Below are 24,913 nucleotides of genomic sequence, written 5' to 3'. Positions count from 1 at the left end.
GGCTGTGGGTGAGATTTAACACTGTGCATATTTTTCTTCTCCTTGGAATCACAGCAAAACAGAACATCAGATGCCCAATTTCTAAGAGACCTAGATCTAGATCAGCATTTCACAAATGGTGAAACTGAAGCATCCAATTTTAAGTGACTCCCAAGGCCCAATGAGTAGAAGCCACGAATTCTTTCTTTTTACCCTGTGCTTTAGAGAAATGTTTACCTTTTAATTTGTTGTGGACTACTTTCTATGGGTATTCTATGTAATTGTAGATTTTTTCCTAGTATTGGATAATATTAAAATTAAATTTGGTCTTTGTAAATTATTTCCAATAATTTTATATTTTTATATTTTCTTTGCCACCTAAAAATTATACATTATAAAACTCTATCATTAATAATAAGTATCATATGATCATAACCAGGATATGATAATGTTTTGAAAGACAATTATGATAAAATACTACTGGGTTGGCTAGTTGTAGGCATGAAAAATAAACATAACCTTATTAATGAAAAATAGTAAATGAATTATGATTGTTAGTGATGTGCTTGCACTTAGTAATATTAAATTATTAAACGAAGTCAAGTGATAGATTTGATAGTAGGGAAGTGGGTCAATTACTACACCTGTTCTGTGAATCCTAGCTTGATTAAAATAGTTACATCATTGCAATTTAGCTTTCATTAAGATGGAGGAGTGGGTTCTCTTTCTCTTATAGCTTTGGGGATTCCGGGACATGTCAACCTAGAAATAAATGCATTAGCAACCTGTACTGCCAAACCTACTTATTAGGGTTCCTACTCTGAGAAAAACACACGTGAATAGAATCATTTGTCCTGATTTTCCAGTTCCAATGTCAGGTATCTGCTGTATCCTAGACATTACTACAAGCACCCTCACCTGTATTTCCACATCTGTTATAAAACAGCACTCTTTTGAGTTAAAAGTATTTCTTTAAAGTATTACCCAAAGTCACATAGCTAGTAAGTGTGAGAATCCAGTATAAATTAAGGTCTTCTATCTAGTAAACTCAGTGCTTTTTCTTGCAGAAAGGTGAGACCACAGTAGATTTTGTTTTTTTTTTAGGTTCAAGCCATTTAGGCCCTGCGAGAGATTGAAAGAGAATTAAGTGATGATGTTGCTGCAAAATGACAAGTTATATTCCATTTGACCACACCAATGTCATCCCTTTATGACATGGGATTTTTTTAAAAAGAATTTTGGCTTCTTTCCATATTATCAGATAAAAGGGGGGCCTAAAACAAGATGCCAAGGATAGATGAAGCTCTTTTGACAGGCACATAACCAGTTGGGGCAGTTAACCCAACACTACTGGGTTAAACTCTAATAACTCTACCATTGAGGCCCAGAGTGATTATATCAAATTCAATAAGCCTTACTTCATATTTTAGTAAAACATTATGGAAACAAAAGCATAAATCAGGCAGTAGATGGAAAATCATTGCTTTAATGGGAAACTTAATAGTTAATCATAAAGTTGAAGTTAAAATATAAAACTTTGCTAGTGTCTCAAGATATTGCTACTACTACTACTGCTCTCATTATTATTAGATCACCATATTGTCACTTGATGAATTCAGAGGCTAAATGCCCATTTGATGCAAGTTACTGGGATATCAACCAACCAGGTGGGTAATGATCAGGGTGCTTGAACTAAAGCTAACACCCCAACTGAAACCCCAAGGGATATAAGGAGGCACAGGGCAAAGCTGAAACAGAGTCAGTTATTACCATCAAGGTCGTGTGTATTTAAACCCAAAGTACAAGTGAGTGGATGGAAATTGAATTCATATGGCCAAGATTTGTATGTTACTCAGAAATTGGATTTGGGATGAAATTATTAAGAATGTTGCACATTTAAATAAATGGTTTTGGAACTGAGAGAAGTCAGCACCTCGTTTACAGTACCCATAGAAGTCATCTAAAACTATATAACACAGGTATGCAAAGAACATATTAATTGGTTCACCCAACGGAATATATTGTGCTATTTATGATACTTCATCCATCTATTAACAACTTCACTGGGGTGTTTTTCCAATTGGGGTGCAGCAGCATGTGTTACTTTCAACAGCTGTGCTCCAGGAAAAAAAAAAAAAAGACCTATCCTGGCTTTAGTTCCATATTTTTTTTCTTACTTCTTTGACCTAATGAAAAATAATAACCCTAGTCTGCACCCCCATCTGCACTGGTTTGGTCTTTAGCCCAGCCAAGAATGCTTTTCTTGATAGTTCTCCATAGCCCAGAGTCATAGTCAACCTGTTTGTCTCTTACTTTATTTCCTGTCCATTCGTTTTTGTGGGGCAGTTGTTTCTGAACACACATAGACAGACATAAGGGAAAGCAGGGTGAAGAGGCTACAGCAGCACTCCAGATTCTTTGGGTGGAGTGCACTTAAACTTCTACATGGTCTAGATCATGAACTTGCCAGAAGAACCAGAGGATACTAACCTTTAAAATTGAATCCCATCACCTTTCTAGCTAATGGAAATTACTTCAAGAATATAGAAGAAGTTTTGCTGTCAAATCTGGCCTTTAGTGGTATGAGTGTGGTTGTTTTTGTCTTATCGCAATTTCAAGTGATAAATTAGAAACAGCTGCATTTAAGGTAACCAGCTAGATGTCACTTTAAATTACTTCTGTTTAAATACTGGTAAACACTGTGGTTTTTTAAAGATCAAATTGTAAATTTAAAGTTACTGGTTCATTCATTATTAGAAAATATCTCTAAGAAATTGCAGCTGGGCTTCTAAACACAAAAGCCTTGGCATTGAACCGGGCGTGGTGGCATGTGCCTATAATCCAAGCGGCATGGGAGGCTGAGGCAAGAGGATCAGGAGTTCAAAGCCAGCCTCAGCAAAAGCAAGGTGCTAAGCAACTGAGTGAGATCCTGTCTCTAAATAAAATACAAAATAGGGCTGGGGATGTGATCCAGAGGTTGAGTGCCCCTGAGTTAAATCCCCCATTACCTCCACACACCAAAAAAAAAAAAAAAAAAAAAACCTTGGCATTAATTTAAGACTAAACTACAAATAATTTAAAGTATATTTTTAAATTTGTTTTTTTTTTATTAAATTACACCTAAATGTTACATTTCAATGATGGAAATTATTTAAATGACTGTGTTGATGAATCATTGCTATTCAGAAAGCAATTTGAGAATTTGGCCCATGAATGACATTTTCAGTACACAGTGAAAATGAATTGGCCAAATTAGAGTTCAAAAATATGTTGTCTTGTTTTTTTCCTGCTTTTTACCAAATGATAGGATGTTTCTTACTTTCTTGTACAGTTTGATATGAAATCACCAACCATATGTAATACTGCTATCAGCAAGGTAAACAACTATTTGAACACTAAATTAAAAAGCTAATTTTTCGAATATTTCCAGATATAGATGAGTGCAGTGAATCAGTTGTGTGTGGTGCTCACGCGGTGTGTGAAAATGTGAATGGTGGGTACAACTGCTTCTGTGAGGAAGGTTATCAGACATCCACAGGAAAGGCACAGTTCATGCCTAATGATGGCTCTTACTGCCAAGGTAATTTATGTTATTAAATTTTTTTGTGTAGTCAAAGAACTATGTAAAATATTTACAACACAATTGTGAAGTATCAAAGAGTTATATTTCCAAGAAAATGTGCCAGCATTCATTTGTGTCTATAAAATGAATTAAGAAAAGGGTATTGTTTTATTTAACAGAAGAGGTAGGCAGCATGTTTTATGCATTTAATATTCATTCCTTAATCCTTTAAACTACTTTCTTCCATTTTCTACAAACCATTATGTATTCTAAAATTGAAATGGAAACTCTAGTGTTAAAGAATATGATTTTATGAATTTTTATGAATGAGTGACCAAAATCATTGTCATCAATATGATTAGCTTAAGAAAATATTTTTTTTAAACTTACCATGTAATCTATTTTTTTCCTGCAGAAAATGTGAATGCAAACTGCCATTTAGATAATGCCTGCATTGCCAAAAATATTAATAAAACTTTAAAAAAAGTAAGTAGACAAGCTGAGTTCAAATTTATTCTCTTTTGCCATTTTGGTCTCAATTAAAATAATTCCAATGTCTTATCTCAAGAAGAGTAAGTATGAGTTGAACTTCAATCTAAACTTGTGATAATTGTTTACATATAAGGTCTAAATATTGTGTAACCATTACAAATAAAATTAGTTTTAAAATCTCCAAAGTGTTGAGGTTTGGAGATTTTAAACTTCTTCAAGTTTAATTTATGTAATTTGTTCATTATTCAGTATACTGGAAAATTACCTTCTTCCTATAAAGAAAGTTATTAAATAAAATAGTAAAACTTTTCTTTGACTCCTGATCCAATCCTATGTTCTAAGAAGACATAGTTGAATACAACTAGATTTTGTACTTCAAAGTGAATACTTCAAAGAGCAAATAAAGTCAGACATTCATAAAATTATTGTCATGTGATTGAAAATATGAATCTCAACAAGAGCAATCAACTATCAGCTAAAGCAAATTTCTCTTTGATCACATAGTAAAGAATCTTCTTTGGCTGATTAAAATCTAATTTAAGTTATTAAGTTATAATTTATCACTTAGGATATCAATATTTATAAGGAGTAAGGAGCTTAAATATTAACATATTTTTTGGTTAAGATATAATTCCATATTGGAATATAGGAAGTTACTTTAAAAGTTATTTTTTAAATTGTCCATTCAAATACATTCTGTGTCTTTTATGAAGAAAATGCTATGCTTTTTAAGTTATCTACTAATCCCTTGAAAATAATTCAGATTTAATTGATGCATGTTTTGGTTTAAGTTTAATCTGGTAATTAAATATATATGTATCGGACAAGAAAACCAACATTAGAATAAATTTAACATATGAGTTTTATTCTTGAAAAGCTATAAAAGTCTAAATTGGATCCCTTGTCTGGACTCATTTTTCCTTAGATGGGACTAATAAAAGAACCTATGGCTTTGTTACAAGAAGTCTATAGAAATTCTGTGACTGAGCTTTCACCGACGGATGTAATTACATATATAGAAATATTAGCTGAATCATCCCCCCTACTAGGTTACATGAATAACACTATCTCAGCCAAGGACACCCTTTCTAATGCAACTCTAACTGTGAGTATGTTGAGCTTTAACTTTTAATATAATTCATCTTTACATTTTTTCCCTACATTTGGGATTAGTGAAGAATTCCAATATTTTTAAGACTTACATTCTTTTATAGGAATTTGTAAAAACCATGAATAATTTTGTTCAAAAGGATACATTAATAATCTGGGACAAACTGTCGACGAATCACAGGAGAGCTTATCTTACAAAACTGATGCATACTGCTGAACAAGTTACATTAAGGATTTCTCAGAATTTCCAAAAGAGCACTCAATTTGATACAAATTCAACTGATGTAGGTAAGACTTGAAGGTCAATTTCAAAGCAATAGTGTTTTCAGCCAAGCCAGTCTCCAAAGGAGGGATGGGTATTTAAAACAATGTTGGTAGGTTTATCAATGTAGAAGTGAATAGCGATGTATAGTGCAGGAGCTATATGAACAAAATACTGCACAGAAGAAAAAATGACTATAGAGGTGCTGCTTCCTTCCTGACACATCCATCTTTTCCCATCCCTGAATTGTTTAGCATTTAAATATACAGAGCACATTACCTTCCTGTTATTTGCAGTCAGTTATGTTATAACTTCTTAGAATCTATTTTGACCAAAGATAGTGACATCAGATCTTCTTAGTATATTTAAATATCTGTTTAGGAACCCTTTGCTTTTTGATAATATAAAGTAGTAAATATGGTAAGTTAAAAAGTTCCCTGCTTAATGAAATTTCATACTAAAACCATTCATGATCTTGGGTCAAATTAAGGATACCTATAAAGTTGTCCTAAGGAAGCAAGATATATTTTTTTAAATAATCATTGCATTTTGTTATTACATTTTCTGGGTTATGACCTGTTATGTAATAGTACATTACAAAAATAATTATCAAGATTTCACCACTTATCAAAATTAGCTTTGTAAGCATTTTGATTGATATATGGGGGCCCTAAATTTCTAGATATTGCTTCAAAAAAGGTAAAAATCACCAGCTAAGGGAATTATCTCACACGAATTTAATTCATTCACTCTTCAGATAGTAAGGTATGTTATAGATAACATACTCTAAGTAGATGTTGCTTATCTTGGGTTTAGTAATTATGTATGAAGGCCCTTGAATGCATATGTATTTTATCATTTATTTAACTCAGTATGAATTAAACCATGAGTGCTATAATGAAATGAAAAATTAAAACGTCATATTTTTAAGATATAAATTATACTGTTTGCTTAGCACTTTGAGACATGCCTCTAATAGCCTGTAATTCCAGAGACTGGGGAGGCCAAGGCAGGAGAAAAGCAAGTTTCAGACCAGCCTCAGCAACTCAGCTAGGCCTTAAGCAACTTACTGAGATGATGTTTCAAATAAAAAATAAAAAGGGCTGGGATTTAACTTAGTGATAAAGCACCCCTTGTTCAATACCCAATACCAAAACAATAACAACAAAAAATTATACTGCTTGGATATGTTCAGAATATGTTCATTCAATAGGAAGATGAAATATAATAATGATGGATTAAACTGTCTCTCAATAAACAAATACATTGACTATGAATAGTGAGTAAACTAATTTTGGAGAATTTATGATTTTCATGGTTTTGTTTCAGCTTTCAAAGTTTTCTGTTTTGATTCATATCACATGAAACATATTCATCCCCATATGAATGTGGACGGAGATTATATAAAGATCTTTCCAAAGAGAAAAGCTGCATACAATTCAGATGGTAGGACAATCTTATATACAATGTATCAATGAATTTGCAATAAAAAGTTGTCATGAATTTGATTATATCACATGCACATATAATGTGTGTTTTCCTATATAAAAATATTTAATGTTTATTTACAGAATATCTACATTTTGTATTTAAAAGTTTCACTTTTAGTACCTGAGGAAAATTTTAGCTGACCTGGGTCTTTATTCTTCTTCATGAAAACAAATTTGAGATTGTGTGAAACAAAATATAGATCATGTTTATAAAATACTAAGTTATTTAGACCTCTCTTTTCACTTGTCATTTCTTAGCCTTTGTACAGTAAACCCTTAACTAACCTAAAGACAGCATTATTTAAAAACTTGAATCAGAGAATGCTAGCACCAACAGTCAACTTAATGACTATATAATTTATATCTCATTTTATAGATAATGAAACTAAGGTGCAAAGTTAATGGATTCATCTCCATGCTTATCAGAAACTAATACAGAATCAGTACTAGACAGGAGGATGTTAAAAAAGAAATCATCTCAACAATATTTTCCCTGTCAACTAACCAGAACCAAACAAGTAGCTACTATTTAAATTTAACCATTTATCTGCTCTTTCAGAGCAGTAAAGCTTAGAAAAATCTCTGCTGATAGAAGAATTTTTATTGCAGTTGTTCTCATGTGGGTAAAAATATATTACCTAGGAAAACATGAATCAGAATATATCTTCAGATAATATGTGGATGGTCATAAATACAAATGAAAAAAATATACAAGACACACAGAGTCTCATGTGTAGACACTATTTCATAAAAAAGATGAGATTTCTTTCTTATTAAGAACATGGTATACATCCTTTCTCAGAAGAAAGCCTTTTTGTTTTGATTTGTTTCCACTGCACTAACCAGGGATTTTTTTTTCTTCATTCATCAATATTATCCTCTCCATTCTTCCTGTCATTTTCTATACAATTGTAAGAAACGTATAGTCATAAAACAAAGGAAAAGCCAGATGGTGCATGCCTGTATTACCAGTGGGTGGGGAGGCTGAGGCACAAGTTCAAAGCCAGCCTCAACTACTTAGCAAGTAGATAAACAACTCAGACCCTGTTTCTAAATAAAATACAAAAAAGGGCTGGGGATGTGGCTCAGTGGTTAAGTGCTCCTGAGTTCAATCCCCAATACCACATCCCCCAAAAAAATAATCGAAGGAAAATAACTAAACCACACTGCCTTTGAACCCTTGACACTAAGTTATACCACATTCTAATTAGCTAAGTCTCTCTCTATATAATACTAATGGCAATTCCAAAGAACACAAACTGTTGAAAATTCAAAGACATTGAATAGTGTTTAGAGGTTGGGAAAAAAAAAAAAAAAACATTGAAAATAACCATTATAGTGACAGATGATGAAATTGTCATGGAATTAGTATCTCAAAAGGATACTGTCGGATTGCATGGTAGCTTTGTTATATTTAATGATCGCACATATAAACTGACATTGAAAGGCATAGTAATATCAGCTCTCGATAAAGCAGAATGAGAAAATGTGTTTTCCTCAAGGTTGGATCTTAAATATAAGGGCAAATCTAACAAACTGATCATACCCTCTCAGTGATATTTATGTGTGATTTCACTTATTGACAGCATTCATAACTAAAACACATGTATTATTTAAAACATGCACATTGCCATTTTAGGAATATGTAGTAGGTCCATGGGGAACAGCTGATTTTTAATATTTTTTATAGGCTGAATTTTAGAAGAATGAAGGAAAGGAGCTGAGGATGAAAAGAACAAGATTCAATACTCTGACCAAGGTTTTGTAATAAAAAGATAATAGACTTTTATTGAGAGATTCCACATGCTTACTTTTAAATTTCTTATGAAATTCAAATAATATTTAGACAACAAAATAAAGAAGCATATAAAGTCCTGTTGAGAAGATGCTTTTAGTTATTCTCAAGAGAAGTAGCAATAAAGAAGTGTGAGAACAATGATTCTCTAAGGAGTTCATTGCATAGTCTAGTTTGAAACAATTGATCTTGGTTTTTAACATATAGAAAAACATAATTTCTGTCATACTAATAGTTTTCCAGTAGTTTGTACTGCAACTCATGATTGGATCATGGTAATAGAAAACTTTCTAAATATCATCTTAAGGAAATAGAGGCCAAAAAACAAAATAGGTAAATCTAAGGAAAAACAGTTACTGAATGACAACCCTTTAACAAATTTATGTAATTGTTAATTTAAAGTACAGTCCCTCCAGAATTCAGCGTTTTTTTTTCCCATTGATAAAATGCTCAAGTATTGGTTCTAGTCATTGAATTAAAGGCTATATCCACTTCTTAGAAAAGGTATGGTAATATTAATAGATATTAGAAAGATCATAGCACAAAAAGACTAACATAAAACTTTATTAAGAAGAAAAATGGGGAAGGATGGGTAATGATTTAATAGGAAATTACCTACTCTTTTCATACTACCCCAGGTTTTTAATTTCTTTCATTAGTGATTGACCCCTAGTTTTTGAAGATATAGATTTGGTAAGAGAGCTCAAACCTAGATCAGGGCTAGAGTGAGTGAAAAATCATAAGAACTGGAAGAGGTTCAAAAGTTTGAGAATGAACAAATATTGAAACAATATTCTTAAAGGTAATCAAAGGGATTTTGGAGTATTCTCTATGGTACCCCTTGCCCAAGGTAAAAAAAAATAGATGTTAAATAATATTTGTCTTTAGATAAGATAGCAGTAAGTAATAGAATTTTTGGTTCCACCTGCTCTTTCGATTCTTCATTTGATTTCAGAACATCTCTTATTACGACCCCAAAGAAATCACTATTATCAACTAGATGTTGTATTGGCTGAAAAGGTTTTTAGGCCCTTGTCTCTCCACAGTAAAGCCTGGGATATTTGTCTAAATCTCTTGGAGTCCTAATTGCACTAGTCCAACTGTGTTACACTAACACCCATTTGTTTCTTTGATATAAGTGTTCTAAGTTGACAGGAAAATGTTCTATGTGCTATATGTGGTTCAAGCAATCTGTTAACATCTCCAGTGGTGCCTTTTAAAATTACCATAAGAAATATGCATAGGGATACAGTTTGGCAACTTTTGCCTTACATAATCATATTGAAGAATACTAATAGATATTGATAATAGTAATATTATTATTTATTAATTCTTAATTAATATTAAGAATCATATTGTTAGTATGATGTGGAGGTTTCCAGTTTTATTATCACAGGACTTTGTTTTTGATGATGGTATCATTATTTTATTTATAAATCTGCAGTATTGGGTTACATTCTAATACACTGCATTGTGGAATGTCAGGGGACCCCATAAATGGCTGCGTCTCAGGTCAATCCACTTCCTCCTCTGGCACACATTAAATAAGAGCATGTTCAGTGAGAATAACGTTAAACTCAGTGGCAAGTCACCCAATCTTAAACTTTCTTAACCCATTTTGTCCCACTGGCCCAGATGTGGAACATCCACAAAAACTTAAATATACTATATATATAATATGAATTTCCATAATAATATAATTATGTTATAATGTAATTGCAAGGTAATAATATTAATATTACATGTAAGCTCTAGATTATGATTTCCAACCTCTCTTAATGTACTTGTGTCAACTTGGTTGGAATATTTGTGGAACTGAAAATTTGAGACTTAATGAGTAAATTCTATAAACCTGTGATAATTTTCTGTCAGTATCTCTCCAGTTCATATATTTGCACATGGAAGTAATAACTCAAACTTTTACCTTTCAAGTGAATATGCTTCACATTCTGGTTGATCAAGATTTAGATGTAACTTAATCTGGAACTATTTTTCTCTAACTATTGTGTGTGTAAAGGGAAACCTACAGTTCATGATCATTTTCAGATCCATGGAGATCAGACAATAATAGCAGTCTTACCATCGTTTGATAATGTATACATGGGCTTAGTGTGGCCCAGTATCTGTGTATTTGTAAGGCTTCCTTAGAGTAAAATTTTTGTTTGTTCGATTTTTATGTTTAAAAGCTTCAACATAATTATTGTTTCATAAGAATCTTACTAAGCATATGAATTTTATTAATAGGCAATGTTGCAGTCGCATTTTTATATTATAAAAGTATTGGCCCCTTGCTTTCATCATCTGACAACTTCTTATTGGAACCTCAATCTTCTGATAATTCTGAAGAGGAGGAAAGAGTCATCTCTTCAGTCATTTCTGTCTCAGTTAACTCAAATCCACCCACATTGTATGAACTGGAAAAAATAACATTTACATTAAGTCACATAAAGGTAAGTTGTTTTTTTAGATGGTGATACATTCAGAGAAATACTTTTTTGTTGTGGTATTGTCACTTTAATACATGTGAGTTTTATAGTTTAAAAATATGGATGTAAAAATAAGAGAGTAAAATGTTTTCAACTAACTTTTCTATAAAACATTTTTATACTCATAGTGTTCTTTGAAGTTTCTGATCAGTACCAAAGAATTTACATATTTGGTTCTCTAAAATTGTTATATTTCAGTTTTATTCTTTTAAGTACACTATTCATTTTGGAAGTTTTCATGCCTTCAAGAAATGAATCATGAGAAAGTATCACAGTTGAAAATATAAATGCACTTGTTCAATAAGTGAGGTCCTTAGTTTATAATTGTAATTTAAAACAATGTTTGTAGGAATTTGGGTGTGGAGTAAAACAAAATCATACAGACTTTTATAAAATTTCATACATAGCCAAAACCACTTTACTCTTTTATTTTTATTCAAAATCATTTTTAAATTCAAATATAATTGAAGCTATATAGTAAAAAGCACCATTTGAACTAGCCAAGCTATTTTAGTTCCCAGTGAATAGGGAAACTCAAAAATCATGGATTGTTTGCTACCTTAGTACAGTTGATGATTTTCCTGGGCTTTCAGCAGAATTTTGGTTTTTATACATGGTCAAAGAAACCTTCAAAACTCCATCTGAAGAACCTTGAAGCTGGCCATTATATTCATGTGTTCATGTTAGTGGGGAGAAACTTTCTAAACCAAAAGCATACATATGCATACACATAATGCAGATGTGTCATTGTTCAATGAAGACTTCTAAATGAAAGCAACTAAATGTATAGAAAATTCAAGTAAATAATAGGTAAACAATGATAAGCATTACAGAGAGAAAAAGAAGTGTGAGATTTTTAAGAATGGAAAATTGGACATAGTTTTCATTTTTTATTTAAATTTATATTTAACTAATACATAAAAACATAAAAATTATATATATATATTTATGGGGTATCATGATATTTCAATAAATGTATATATTACATAATGTTTTAAATCAGGTTAAACATATCTGTCTCTTAAAATTTCATTTCTTTATGATGAAAACATTCAAAATCTTTTCCTTTTGATTTTTGACATATACAGTATACATCATTTCCATGGTCACTCAAGTATGCAAAGTAACACAACAGAAATTCTTTCTCTTCAAGCATAACTTAGCACCTATTAATAAACCTTTCCCCATTCCTCTCTTCCTCCTATTCTCCTCTCTTTTGGCAGCCACCATTTTATTGTCAACTTCTATGACATCATCTTTTATTCCATGATTAAGTGATATTTTATGATGCTTGTCTTTCTGTTTCTGGTTTACTTCATGGAACATAATTATTTCCAGTTCCATACTTGTAATCACAAATGGTGGGAATTCATTCTTTTTGTGGCTTTATAGTATTCCTTTGGGTGCATGTACCACATTTTTTTATCCATTCATCAGTTGATAGATCCTTAGGTTGTTCTCATTTCTTTGCTACTGTGAATAGTGCTTCAGTAAACATGAGAGTGCAGATATCTCTTTAACATGCTTTTGTCATTTCCTTTGGATATACAATCACTAGTGAGATCATTGGATTATATAGTAGTTCCATTTTTAATTTTTTTGAGGAATCTCCATACTTTTTTTCCATCATGGCTGTACTAACTTACATTTCTACCAACAGTATTCAAGGGTTCCCTTTGCTCATCCTTTCTAGCACTTATTAACTTTTGTCTTTTCATAATAGCCATCCTAACAGATGTGAAGTGATATCTCACAATGATAATTAGTGAACTTGGAATTTTTTTCAAACAAGTTGCCATTTGTATATCTTCTCTGAGGAATGTCTATTTATGCCTATTTCTCATTTTTAATAAGGCTGTTTTTATTGTTCCTATTTTTTTTCTTTTCTAGTTTTTTATGTATACTTGATATTAGCCCCTTGTCTGATGTGTAGTTAGCAAACATATTTTCCTATTCTGTACCTTGTTATTTCACTCTATTGTGTACTTTGCTGTAGAGAAGACTTTAAGTTTGATGGAATCTTATTTGTCTATTTTTAATTTTGATTCTCATCCTTTTGTGATCAGAGATACTAAAGGTTTTTGTAGCTTAAAGTTGCAAAGACGACCCACTTCACTTTTTTTCTTTTGACAAAGAAACAAAACATAAAGCACACATGTGAAAAGAAAAAATAACCCTCTTCACAATAATTCATGGAAAGACTTAATTGTCCTTGATCTGCCCACCTGTACAAATGTTTTGTAAATCAAAATAATGACCCTTACTTTCTATTTATTCCCTGCATCCTCTGTCTCTGAGAATGACAATTTGACCCCTTTTTATTTTCCCTGAGAAAACAGAAGATGTCTCATACATAATAGCATTAGTGACTTAGAGTCTCCCATAATTTATCTGTGACTTGACTAACTGATATGCACCTTTTATTACCTCAGAGGAATATTAATAGTAGTAATAATATTGAAAATAAAAATAATAGTAAATAGTACAAAACAGTGTTATCATGCCATTCCTAAATTATTCAATTCTCATAAGATCCATATGCATGATATACTATTATCACATTTTATACATAAGGTAGCTGAGACTTCAGGAGATTAAACAATTTGCTTGTGGTCAATTGGCAATCAGTTGGAGAGGATGGCATTCCTCTGCAGACTTCCTTCAGAACCTTGCTCTCAATAGCCCTCATTCTTTTGCCCAATCTGGTACTCTTCAAATCCTTGATGATCTAATTCCCAAGAGAATTGGCTTCAGCCATTACCTCATCTTTCCTGGATCTCTCCACATTTACTCCAGTGTGTTAATTAATGAATATACTCAAGTCTCTGACTTCTTAAAGTTTCTTTGCCTTTGTATCTCACCAAACCTCCGTAACTCTTCATTTTATACTTCTAAAAATAAGTCTTACCTCCTAACTGTCATCTTTGAAAGATTCAGATTTAGTTCTTTTACCTGTTTTCCCCCATGATAGACAAACTTCCTGAGCCACCCATCATCCCATGCTTACCTCCAATTTCCAATAAAATCAGTTTTCAATGTCTGTAGTGTTGTAACTTGGAATGTGTTATTTGCAGCTGAAACATGAGGCTGAATCTTTTCCTACAAAGTAATTGATACATGTTTGCTTATATTTCTGTATATCCATTACTAATTTGTTCCCAAACTCTATGATGGTACCGTATGCCTTTGAAAACACAGAAATACATGTGATTCTCTGTTAGAAGTTTTCTTTCTGTAAAGTTGCTGTCCCTATGATCTATGCTATGGTTGCTGTGCCACCATGAGCCTCGCTGTCCTCTCACCATCACCCTATACATACAGTCCCCTCTCTTCTGCATCAGGCTCCATGTTTCCCCAAGCCAATCTCATCCTTTTTCTTGGTTTATTTGTGTATTTTGGTGGCATGTTCTCTGGTGGCTACTTGAGAAAAAAAGCATAGAAAGTCACATTTTAAGCCCTTGCATTATCTGGTTATATATCTCATAGATAGAGATGTAGCTATAGTGAGTATGAAATACTCATTGATACTTGTGTGGGTGGGTGTGTGTGTGTGTGAGAGAGATATATATCTATATTATATCTATGTATATTATATCTATATTTATATACCTATCTATATATATCATATCTCTCTCTCTCTCTCTCTCTCTCTCTCTCTATATATATATATATATATATATATATATATTATCTTAGTCCTTGAAGCTAAGCTCCAGCCCTTTATGCAGGAAAGAAAAACTAATAGGCTTTTATATATCAAATATATCATATTATATATTAATATATCATCTATACCTACATATCTATCTATACTATCTATCTATGTATCAATATTTTGTTTATATCTTAACATTGTGTCTTCTAGATTGTAGTGGCACCCCCTTCTCCACACAAAAAAATCTTAACCAAGTTTTGCCAGAAATCTTCACCGTAATTGATTTTAAGACTATAAGCAAAAGAGACTCTACAAAAAAAAGTTCAATGTAGTTAAACTTCCTATTTTCCTGTTGCCCTGTTTTACTTGGCCACTGGCCTGGAAGAAATCAGCACTCCAGGTGCTAAACGCCCTTTACTTGTTTTTCACAAACATGAATTCAGTATAGTACTTTGTAGAAGTATGTTTGCAAATGCAAAATGTGATAAAAAAAAGACAAGTCCTTTAACAAGGCCTCTGGCCTTGAGCTGGGGCTTCACAGAGATGACTACATTTCTAAGAGAAGTTACCAATTGGTAACATCTGGCAGAGGGAGGAAAGAAAGGGAAGAAGACACTCTCTCCTTCTCAGGTGTTGTCCTTGAAGGGTTAACTTGCCCAGAACAGGGAAAGAAAAAGCTGTTTTTATGTGAACTTCTGCAGAGTGTGAACTTCTGAGCCTCTGCTCTTACATGCTGGGTATAAAATTCTGAAATTACCTGAACTTGGGGTTCAGGGGATTAATTGATTACAGCAAAAGCTGTGCCCTCTGAACCTGGCTACAGCTAAATAAAACTGTTTCCTGCTATCTTCAGTGTCTTGCCCCATCTGTCCCTACAAGATAATATCATGATGCATGACATTGGGTTATGAATTATAAATGTTTTTTCTCAGAACTTTCTAGACCTTGCTCATATCTTCTAACTTCAAGGCTAACCTGGAGAAGTAGAACACGATTAATATTTTAATTAAAATTTATAGTCTTTTACATGTTCTCATTCCCTCTCTTTATCCCCTCCCTCTCTCACTGTTTCTCTCTCTCTCTCTCTCTCTCTCTCTCTCTCTCTCTCTCTCTCTTTCAGACTTCTCAGATCTTAAAATTATTCTCAGTATTCCAAAATCTTTGAGCTGGACTTCAGTATGGGTCTTTATTCGTTAGTTATAGTAGAAATTTTGAGAGTCTGTATAGTCTGAAAATGTTTCAGCATCAATTCTAGAAAATATTCTGTTAATTCTTTGCTAATTTCTCCTCTCCTTGTCCAGTTTCTCTGTTCTCTTTTTCTCTTCCTCCTTTTCTTTGTTAGACTTTCAAGTCAAGCTTCTAGTTTAAAAAAAAAAAAAAAGTTTCATATTTTTTATTTCTCTTTTCATCCAAATGTTTTTTTTAGTTTTCCTTTATATACAATTTTCATGGAAAAGTTTCACTCTTTTTTGACCTTAATCTTGTTTAACAAATGTAGTATCTCTTCTGTCAGATACACTTCATGTATGTTTTTAAACTATTATCTGCAGCCTGCATGGCCTTCCTCCTGATTTCCTGTTTGGCTGGATAGCCTTGGTCCTACCTCTTTGGTGTTAGAGCTTGTTCTCTGGTGTCTAGTGGTTCATGGCTATCCATCCTGTTTAATACTGAGGCAGAGCATGCTCTAGTAGGTTTGTGGCAGTGATGTGCTTCACCAGAGAGTTTTCATGGGGAGGTTCCTGGCTCTGGCATTGGAAGATCTTAAAGATCAGTAACAAAAGCCAATTTCTCTTGAGCCTATCCGTTTTCCTTTCCTGCATAAGGTTGGTAGCTTAGCTTCAAGGATTAAGAGAACTAAGGAAATGTGGGTGGTGGCCGGTGGTCGGGGGTAGAGGTCCAGTGTGTAAACAGACCTCACCTGACTGCTCTTTTCCTGAATGGCATCTGTGTGTTCAGTGGACTTTGGACCCCCAGTCTTACAGTCCCTCTGTTTCCACTGGCATTGGATCAAATTTCCAGTCCATTAGATAAAGGTGTTCCATTTTCTCCATGTAGCCTGATCTAGAAACCTTCTAGTCATCTCTTCAACTGAGCTCCATCCTTGTCTTCTCAGACTCACCCCAACCTCAGACTGTGTCAGTGCTCCAACTGTTGCCCATAAGAGTTCAGCTATTTATTGAACAACCATTCCTTGTCTGTGTGATGGAGCTCTGGTTTGATTTCATCAGCTCTATTCTCTCTCCTCTTCATGGTGCTGTATCTTAACTGGCTTCTGGACACTTCTGAAGGGTTCCTGTCTTCTCACTTCAGGGTTTTCTATTTGCCACTTCAACTGTGTGGAACCTTCTGTTCCCCAGTCTGTAGGGCTCACTCCTCCTTCATGGAGTTATCTGTTTAGACACCACCTCCTCACACCAACTTCCTTTCCATTTTCCTCTTTCCCAGATTTACTTTTTACATTTAATAACTTTTCATCCCCAACTAGGATATAAGGTCACGGGTACAAACATTTTCATATGTTTTGTTCAGTATTATATTTTGAATACATAGATAGGGCAAACATTCAGTAAATAATGAACATTTTTTAATAAAGATACATATGATGGTTTATACATTGAGTTGAAAAATATACCCATGATCTCCTTTAATAATATAAATGATCACAACTCTGTGACATAAGATTGATAAAACAACATTGTTGCAAGACAAATTTCAATTCTTTCATATAGCAATAACCTGCATTTATTAGAATTCATTTTATGCTTTATTTTCTAGACATTATTGTAATTGTATTAATGGTATTTTAAATAAAATTAAAGCAACATTATGTAACTTTTTCTTTTTTTCCATCAGTAAAATGTTTCTTTTTCAGATCACAGATAAGTATAGGACTCAGTGTGCATTTTGGAACTATTCACCTGATACCATGAATGGCAGCTGGTCTTTGGAGGGCTGTGAGCTGATTTACTCAAATGAGACCCACACCTCCTGTCGTTGTAACCACCTGACCCATTTTGCAATTTTGATGTCTTCTAGTTCTTCAATTGTAAGACAATTTCCCACTGCATATATATAAATCTGGCTATGTTTCTTTTTCTGCTTTTATTCCATACAGTTCAAAAGAATAATTAATTTTATGTTTTTCTTGGATATAAATAGCATATATAATATAATTATAAAACCAAACATATTTTATCTTTCTTTTAGTCTCTTTCTCTCTGCCTTATAAGATATATCTAGTTTGGACTTTAGGTTATTTCTAATCTATGATTTATCTAATCTGTAATATCTAGTAGATTACATATTAAATTAAATATCCATCTATAAATTCTTAGTGTTTTACGCCACTTGAACATTATAATGATTTATGGAATCTAAGGGTCTTTGTCTTTGTATTGAAAATTTATTTTTAATAGTAACAGAGTACCCTCAAATATTTAATATTTATTCAAAAATGACACATAACTAATATCATGTTTTTAGCAATATAGAATCCTGCAAGATTTTAAAACATGAAAAATCTAAGATGACTAATTTCATAAAGTGTATTTTCCTTTAGTAATATTTTACTTACTTATTTTATGCTTTGTTATTTTATATCTCTGAATCATATCTTCATGAGATTATATATTTGCATCCATTCATACTTAGAATTCATTATTAAGTTTATAAAATGACCCAACAAGCCTGCCTACAGTAATGTCAATTTTAAAGATTATTTTTTCAGGGTGTTAATTAAGCAAAGAAGTCTCTATTCTATATGTAAAGCTAAATACTTATCTAATTAGAATAAAACATTTTCCATTTCAGAGTCTTTGGACTATGCTATTTGGGTCTTCTACATATTCAGCTTTTCTTATACCTTTGTTTAATGTGTTTTAGATGAATCACTGCATAGAAATAAGAGTTGGACTTACCACTGATAAATCCATTTTAATTAACCATTTCCCATTATAACAATAAATTGTCTTTCCAATATCATGAAACCAATGATGATAATATCATTAAACCATAAACTAATAAATACTATGTTTAAGGGGAAAAATCACTGATTAGAGTACTGTTGAAGTGAGTGCTATGTGATTTATATCACATTCTTCTGGATATTGAGTATTTTCAAAAGTACAAAATTTTTCTCATCTAAATGCACATTTGTATTTTTACATTTTATGAACATTTTGATTAATGGTTCACCAAAAAAGGAAGTTCATTACATGTTGTAATTTCTTTGACAGGTTACTGAGTTATTCTTTTAACAGCTTTATTATTATTTCTCCTTAGGGCATTAAAGATTATAATATTCTTACAAGGATCACTCAGCTAGGAATAATTATTTCACTGATTTGTCTTGCCATATGCATTTTTACCTTCTGGTTCTTCAGTGAAATTCAAAGCACCAGGACAACAATTCACAAAAATCTCTGCTGTAGCCTCTTCCTTGCAGAACTTGTTTTTCTTGTTGGAATCAATACAAATACTAATAAGGTGGGTAGATTTACCTACTCTCTATTTTATTTTAAATTTTTCTCTTTCTTAAATATTTGTGTCCTAGAAACATGAATTGTAATGAAGGTCTTAATGGGTCAAACATACTGTATAAATTTTTCTTAACCTATCTTTCCTAAGTTTGATAACACTAATGTGTCTAAGCAACTTGAGTCCATTAAGCAAAAATGTTCCTCATTATGTTGAATTATTGGGACAAATTAAAATTTCACAATAAACTAAAGAATGTTTTGTGTTTAAATGGTCATTAAAGATCAAGAAGAGAAAGAATTGGAAACAAAGTTCACCTTAGGATCCAACAGAACATAAAAGCAACTAGACTTCATAGAATAAAATATAATCAATTGATTCTACCTATTCTCTACACTTTATTAATGCCCCTTTCCCGTGATTATGGATGCAGTCTTACCGAACAATTTCATATTAGGTTCATCTAGGTCCTCCTAGAGGCAGACACTGAAATGGGATCACATATGCAATAATTTTTTTAGTGGAAGTGACTATGAGGATAAAATGGGCCACAGGAGCTTGGAGAGCAACAGCGCACCATGCAGGTTTGAGCTGAGAGAAAGGAGGAGAAAAAAGGAATTGAAGAAAAGAGGAAAAACAGGAATGGTTGGAGAGTTTACACAACAATTCTAAAGAAGTTCAGCACAGTTGCCAAGGAGTTCTTACAGGGGTCCATGAACCAAAGTCACCTGTCCAAGGTATCCTTACCTCTCAGGAACAGGAACATGGTAGTAGCCCTGCTCTATGGGTGGCTGGTTGGCAGGCAGCAGCCAGCAGGAAGTGTGAACGTGGCAATGGATTCCCTACAACAGCAGCAGCTAGAACCTATGTCTCTGCACTCCTTGAAGCTGGAGATTACAGAAGTGTATTGTCATGATCAAACAATGGCAAAGTGCCTCCAGAATTCCATTCTCCTTAAAAAAGTCCCAAGGACTGAAACTAAAAATCAGCTATCAAGGTTTTCTTCTGGAAATTGGGTGTACATCGTATCTATTTTAAATACTATGCAATGGACTATAAACTCCTAACATAATTTTTTGTTTGTTTGTTTTATAACATTATTAGGACATCTTTCAATTTAACACACCTCCCACCATCCCTCAATGCCTATTTCCTCTTTCAGTTGTCTCCCAATATCATCCTTTCTCCAAAAATAATCCTTATAGTGTTTATTACAAATATTTTTTTCTTTTTTTGAGCCTGAATAAAATAAAGGAGAATATAGATGTGTCCAAAGCAGAAGTAACCTTAAATATAACATAATCACCAAGATTCCATGGTTTACATGTGAATAACCCACAATTTTCTACACAATGTAAATTTATACAAAGAATGTCTTTGCACAAGGGCCATAACTTAGCTCTATCACAGGACTAGTTAATGTCTTCTATTGTTGAAGCACAGTTCTTCTAAATCAACTAGAAATAGCACATCTTTAAAAACTGACATGACAGGAGTATTTTAATGTCATCCATCATGCATAGTGGCATAATTTATGGAGGAATTCAAGATTTTATGTTATGATAATTTTAAAAGCAAATGCTTATGGATTCTTTCTTTTATTTCTAGCTCTTCTGTTCAATCATTGCTGGGCTGCTTCATTACTTCTTCTTAGCTGCCTTTGCATGGATGTGTATTGAAGGCATACACCTCTATCTCATTGTTGTGGGAGTTATCTACAACAAGGGATTTTTGCACAAGAATTTTTATATCTTTGGCTATCTCAGCCCAGCTGTAGTGGTTGGATTTTCGGCAGCATTAGGATATAGATATTATGGCACCACCAAAGTGTAAGTTAAGTTCTTAAGCATTTGAAAGACATTTCTGAATATATTTAGCATGTCTTTGAAAATGTTGCTTGTTAAAGTACGGAAAAACATATTTATGGACTTTACTGTTTTTTTTTTTTTTTCCAGATGTTGGCTTAGCACAGAAAACAACTTTATTTGGAGTTTCATAGGACCAGCATGTCTAATCATTCTTGTACGTATATATAAAATTGTTATTAAAATTTAAAAAAATGATTAAGGGGTGCTTAAAATTTCCAGCAATCAGGGATTTTATTTTTAAGGAGAAAGGATTTTGAACACTGTACAGTATATGATTTATTAATATTTTACATATATTGCATTGCAACTGAGAAAAATATATACCTTATAAATTCTAAGCAATTATAATTCATTTGCCCCTTTTGGGGGAGGATTGATTTCTGCATAACATAGGAAAAAGCATTTTACTTATCAGGAGCCTCTTGGTATACTTCAATACTGAGAGTGTGCCAACCAGCTGATAATCTGGTATTGCAGATGTTTATGTTATTTAATCTTTTATCGATGATCGGTCATCTTTGAAGATTAGACTGTCATCTTTATAGTTTTATCATCTTTATGTACCCTGTCATCATAAAGTGATTTTAAACTAAATTGCAACGTCAGAAACAGGAACCCACTATTTCTCAGAAGCAGACAAGTCATATATTGATAGTCCTATTTCAGCAAGGAAGAGGGCCTTTTAATTCTTATTGAAGGTGGTTTCAAACCTACAAATTTGGCAGGTATTATATGTTCCATTCTAAATAAAGACATTTTTATATGTCTCAAGAGCATTTCTAAGTGCTGAAAGTTTTCAACAGCCGTTCTGAATATAATAGTCTGACAATGAATCCGGGAGGTATGACAAGACTCTAGAATGGAATGAATTGTCAGTAGAAGAATTGTGACAATATTTTGGACAACTTTGTTCTATGTTTTGACCAAAAGCTAGCCATAATTTCTGTTTTATTCTTTTCCCTGAGTCTTTTATGGTTGCATGAGAACTGATAAGTGGAGAAAAGCTTGAAATGCAAAGCAGAGAATTTTCATCAAGCTTTATTTTTTAATGGTGTGGATAAAATCAAGTGCATTCAGAAATTATACTCCCTAATCATCACAGAAAATTGTTTCTAATTCTCACAATTAATCTAGCAATATTTTAAGCCACTGGGTAGATTTCAGTTAAAACAATTTCAGCTAATTTATTATAACTACAGTATTTTCAGCCCGCAAAAGAATACAGACTGAATAGCATCCTGTTCTCCTATACCCTGGATACTGGGGATTGAATTCAGGGGCACTCAACCACTGAGCCACATCCCCGGCTCTATTTTGTACTTAATTTTGAGACAGGGTCTCACTGAGTTCCTTAGCACCTTGCTTTTGCTGAGGCTGGCCTTGAACTCTCTATCCACTGGCATGTGCACCACCATGCCGAGCTGATATGAGTATTTCGTGTGAAGACATATTACAGATATTCTAACTTTACTGATTATTCAGTAAATTCTTTCCAGCATGGACAATCTCTGATAACTGTTTTATACCAGTAAAAGTTCTATGAAATAATGATTCTTAAAGATTAGGTGAAAAATAGCAGGCTGGAAATTATGCTAAAAACAGGAAAAATGGGAGCATGTTTCTCTAAAGTAAGAAAGGGAAAGTGCTCTCTGAAATAGTTTTTTACTGTTATTTATATAAGTAAAAAGATAACTTTGGATTATCTTATAGTAAGGTGTTCAGGCTTCAGCTGGGCTTATCTAAAAATGAGTCCTGAAAACTTTCCAAAAGTCTAAATGGACATCATCATACTGTTCCAGGCTGGAGTTAATGAACCAATTTGTCTTCTGTACAGTTGCAGTATGATAATCATCCCCAAGTTAACCAGAAGGTCAGGATACTTAAGAAATGGGCAAGGCACCTCAGTTTTACTCTAAAACTAAATATTGCTTTTATTTATAGTATTTTTTAAATAGCAGAAATTCTTTTTGAAGCAAAGTGAATTAATTAACTCTGGTTATATCCATTCAATACCAATGCTGGAAGGTAGATAATGTGATGTTAAATGAATTTTTTTCTCTTGTTCAAGGATAGTTTCTAGTCCAAAGATAAAGTAAAAAAGATTGGGGATCAAATATTTTTGGCCCGACACTTCCCATGGGTCTCACTAAGAGTCAGTAGAAACAGCTGTAGTCCAAAAAGAAGAATGGAGAGAGGGTCTCAAGAACTGATGGCCCAGAGTGAGGCATCCTTGGTTTTTGAGGAAGTGCAATGTCCTCTATAGGAAGTTCTTCTTTTCCCCACCTAGTGAGGAAGAAAATTGGTGCTCCCCATCTCCTGAAGAGAAGGTGAGGAGGGGCACTCCAAAGATGTTGCAGGAAGTGGATCTGACATGGTAAAAGAAAAATGATCATCCTGCTCCCTGATTGCTGGTGGGACTGTAGAACTCCCATGTCTCCTTGGTATATTAGAACAGAGTAGGAGGAACAGTTTTTGGAAAGAGTTTGACATGTGTCTCCTGATTTGAGGCCAAATGTGAACATATAACACCTACTTTTGTCTAGAGTTTCCCTTAGGCTGCATGCTTGCTTTGGAATCCCCAGTAGCAGGAAAGGAAAAAGATATCATATGGTGAGCCTAGGAGTAAATTATGGGAAACGCACAAACTTCAGCTGTTCTATGCACACAGAAAATTTAGAGAAGTAAAAAGGAATTGCACGCCTGCCCAGATCAAATGAAGTTATATACATACACCTAAGGGAAGGGGTTGAATAGAGACACGGAAGCCTCCCTCCGAAGAATAGAAGGGATTAAGATAGAAATGAACTACTATATAAATGCCACAAACTGATATTACTACCTAAGTGGAGACCATTTTATAAGCCAAGAGTATTGACAAGAATAAGAACCAAATTAAACTAAAGCGATGTCCTGAAGCTTCCCCATCACTGATAGGTGACCAGAATTTTCTAGCCCTAAGAGGAGATGAGTTGAGTCTGGACCATGGAAAAAATTATCCAAAAATCAACCAGGCACACTTACTCCAACGGCTCAGTGTATCTGCATGGATACAAACCACGTGTACTCCAAAGTCCTGGGATGGAAAAAGGAGTAAAGACCAGATTTTCTTTTTCATCTAAAATTACTAAAAGCAAAGGCATGTAGATTTGTCAGAGTCTAAAAGGGGAAAAAAACTTGTCTTTTATGTTATAAAACAAGTTAAAAATTTCTTTCTAAAATGGGTTCAGATGTTCAAAATTGATCACTTGACATTTGGGGGATATGAGTTATCTCCTGACTGGAAAATCACCATCATATGTTTGGGAGTATTCTAGTAGGTAAAGATGATAAGACAGATAACTAAGTTCACCATGTTAATTGGGTGCCCTGAATATAATGGACATACCAGAATTATCCCAATCTGCTAGAGTATCAGTGAGAGAGCAAGACAAAACAAATGAAAAAGAACAACATATAATTACATTTAAGTGATACTGGTAAGATGTGGGAGCCACCAGTATAAGTCACCATAAGTATTCAACACAGCTTCATCAGATGGAAGACCTTGTTTATGGGCATAGTGAGTAGTAGATCCTACTTTATAAAAGGAATGGGCAGAGGATTAAAAGGGTGAATGTAAGCTTCTATCAAATAACCCTGTAAGCCTGCCAGATCCCTTTTGAGCAAGAAAGAAGGGCAATTGAAAGCCAGGTCATACCTGACATAAACTAAAGTATCACTGCTACTCTATTATTAGCA

The 24,913-nt window shown here is 33.2% G+C and overlaps 1 protein-coding gene across 2 annotated transcripts in view; it reads left to right on the top strand.

Moving 5' to 3' along the window:
• The window catches only part of Adgrl4 (adhesion G protein-coupled receptor L4), a 103,508-nt gene that overhangs the window by 56,176 nt on the left and 22,419 nt on the right, over positions 1-24,913 (top strand). The window contains exons 4-13 of one of the 2 annotated variants that reach the window (XM_027935226.2): positions 3,410-3,559; positions 3,957-4,027; positions 4,959-5,138; positions 5,248-5,431; positions 6,735-6,851; positions 10,935-11,140; positions 17,704-17,877; positions 19,113-19,316; positions 20,916-21,136; positions 21,263-21,329. In XM_027935226.2, the coding sequence (XP_027791027.2) occupies positions 3,410-3,559; positions 3,957-4,027; positions 4,959-5,138; positions 5,248-5,431; positions 6,735-6,851; positions 10,935-11,140; positions 17,704-17,877; positions 19,113-19,316; positions 20,916-21,136; positions 21,263-21,329 (1,574 nt within the window). The remainder of the gene's footprint in view (positions 1-3,409; positions 3,560-3,956; positions 4,028-4,958; positions 5,139-5,247; positions 5,432-6,734; positions 6,852-10,934; positions 11,141-17,703; positions 17,878-19,112; positions 19,317-20,915; positions 21,137-21,262; positions 21,330-24,913) is intronic. The other variant, XM_027935227.2, reaches the window with a different exon arrangement.

This window comes from Marmota flaviventris, chromosome 10 (assembly GCF_047511675.1).
Source record: "Marmota flaviventris isolate mMarFla1 chromosome 10, mMarFla1.hap1, whole genome shotgun sequence".
NCBI lineage: Eukaryota > Metazoa > Chordata > Mammalia > Rodentia > Sciuridae > Marmota > Marmota flaviventris.
The sequence above is the reverse complement of the archived record's forward strand: the minus strand, read 5'-3'. Positions and strand labels throughout refer to the sequence as shown.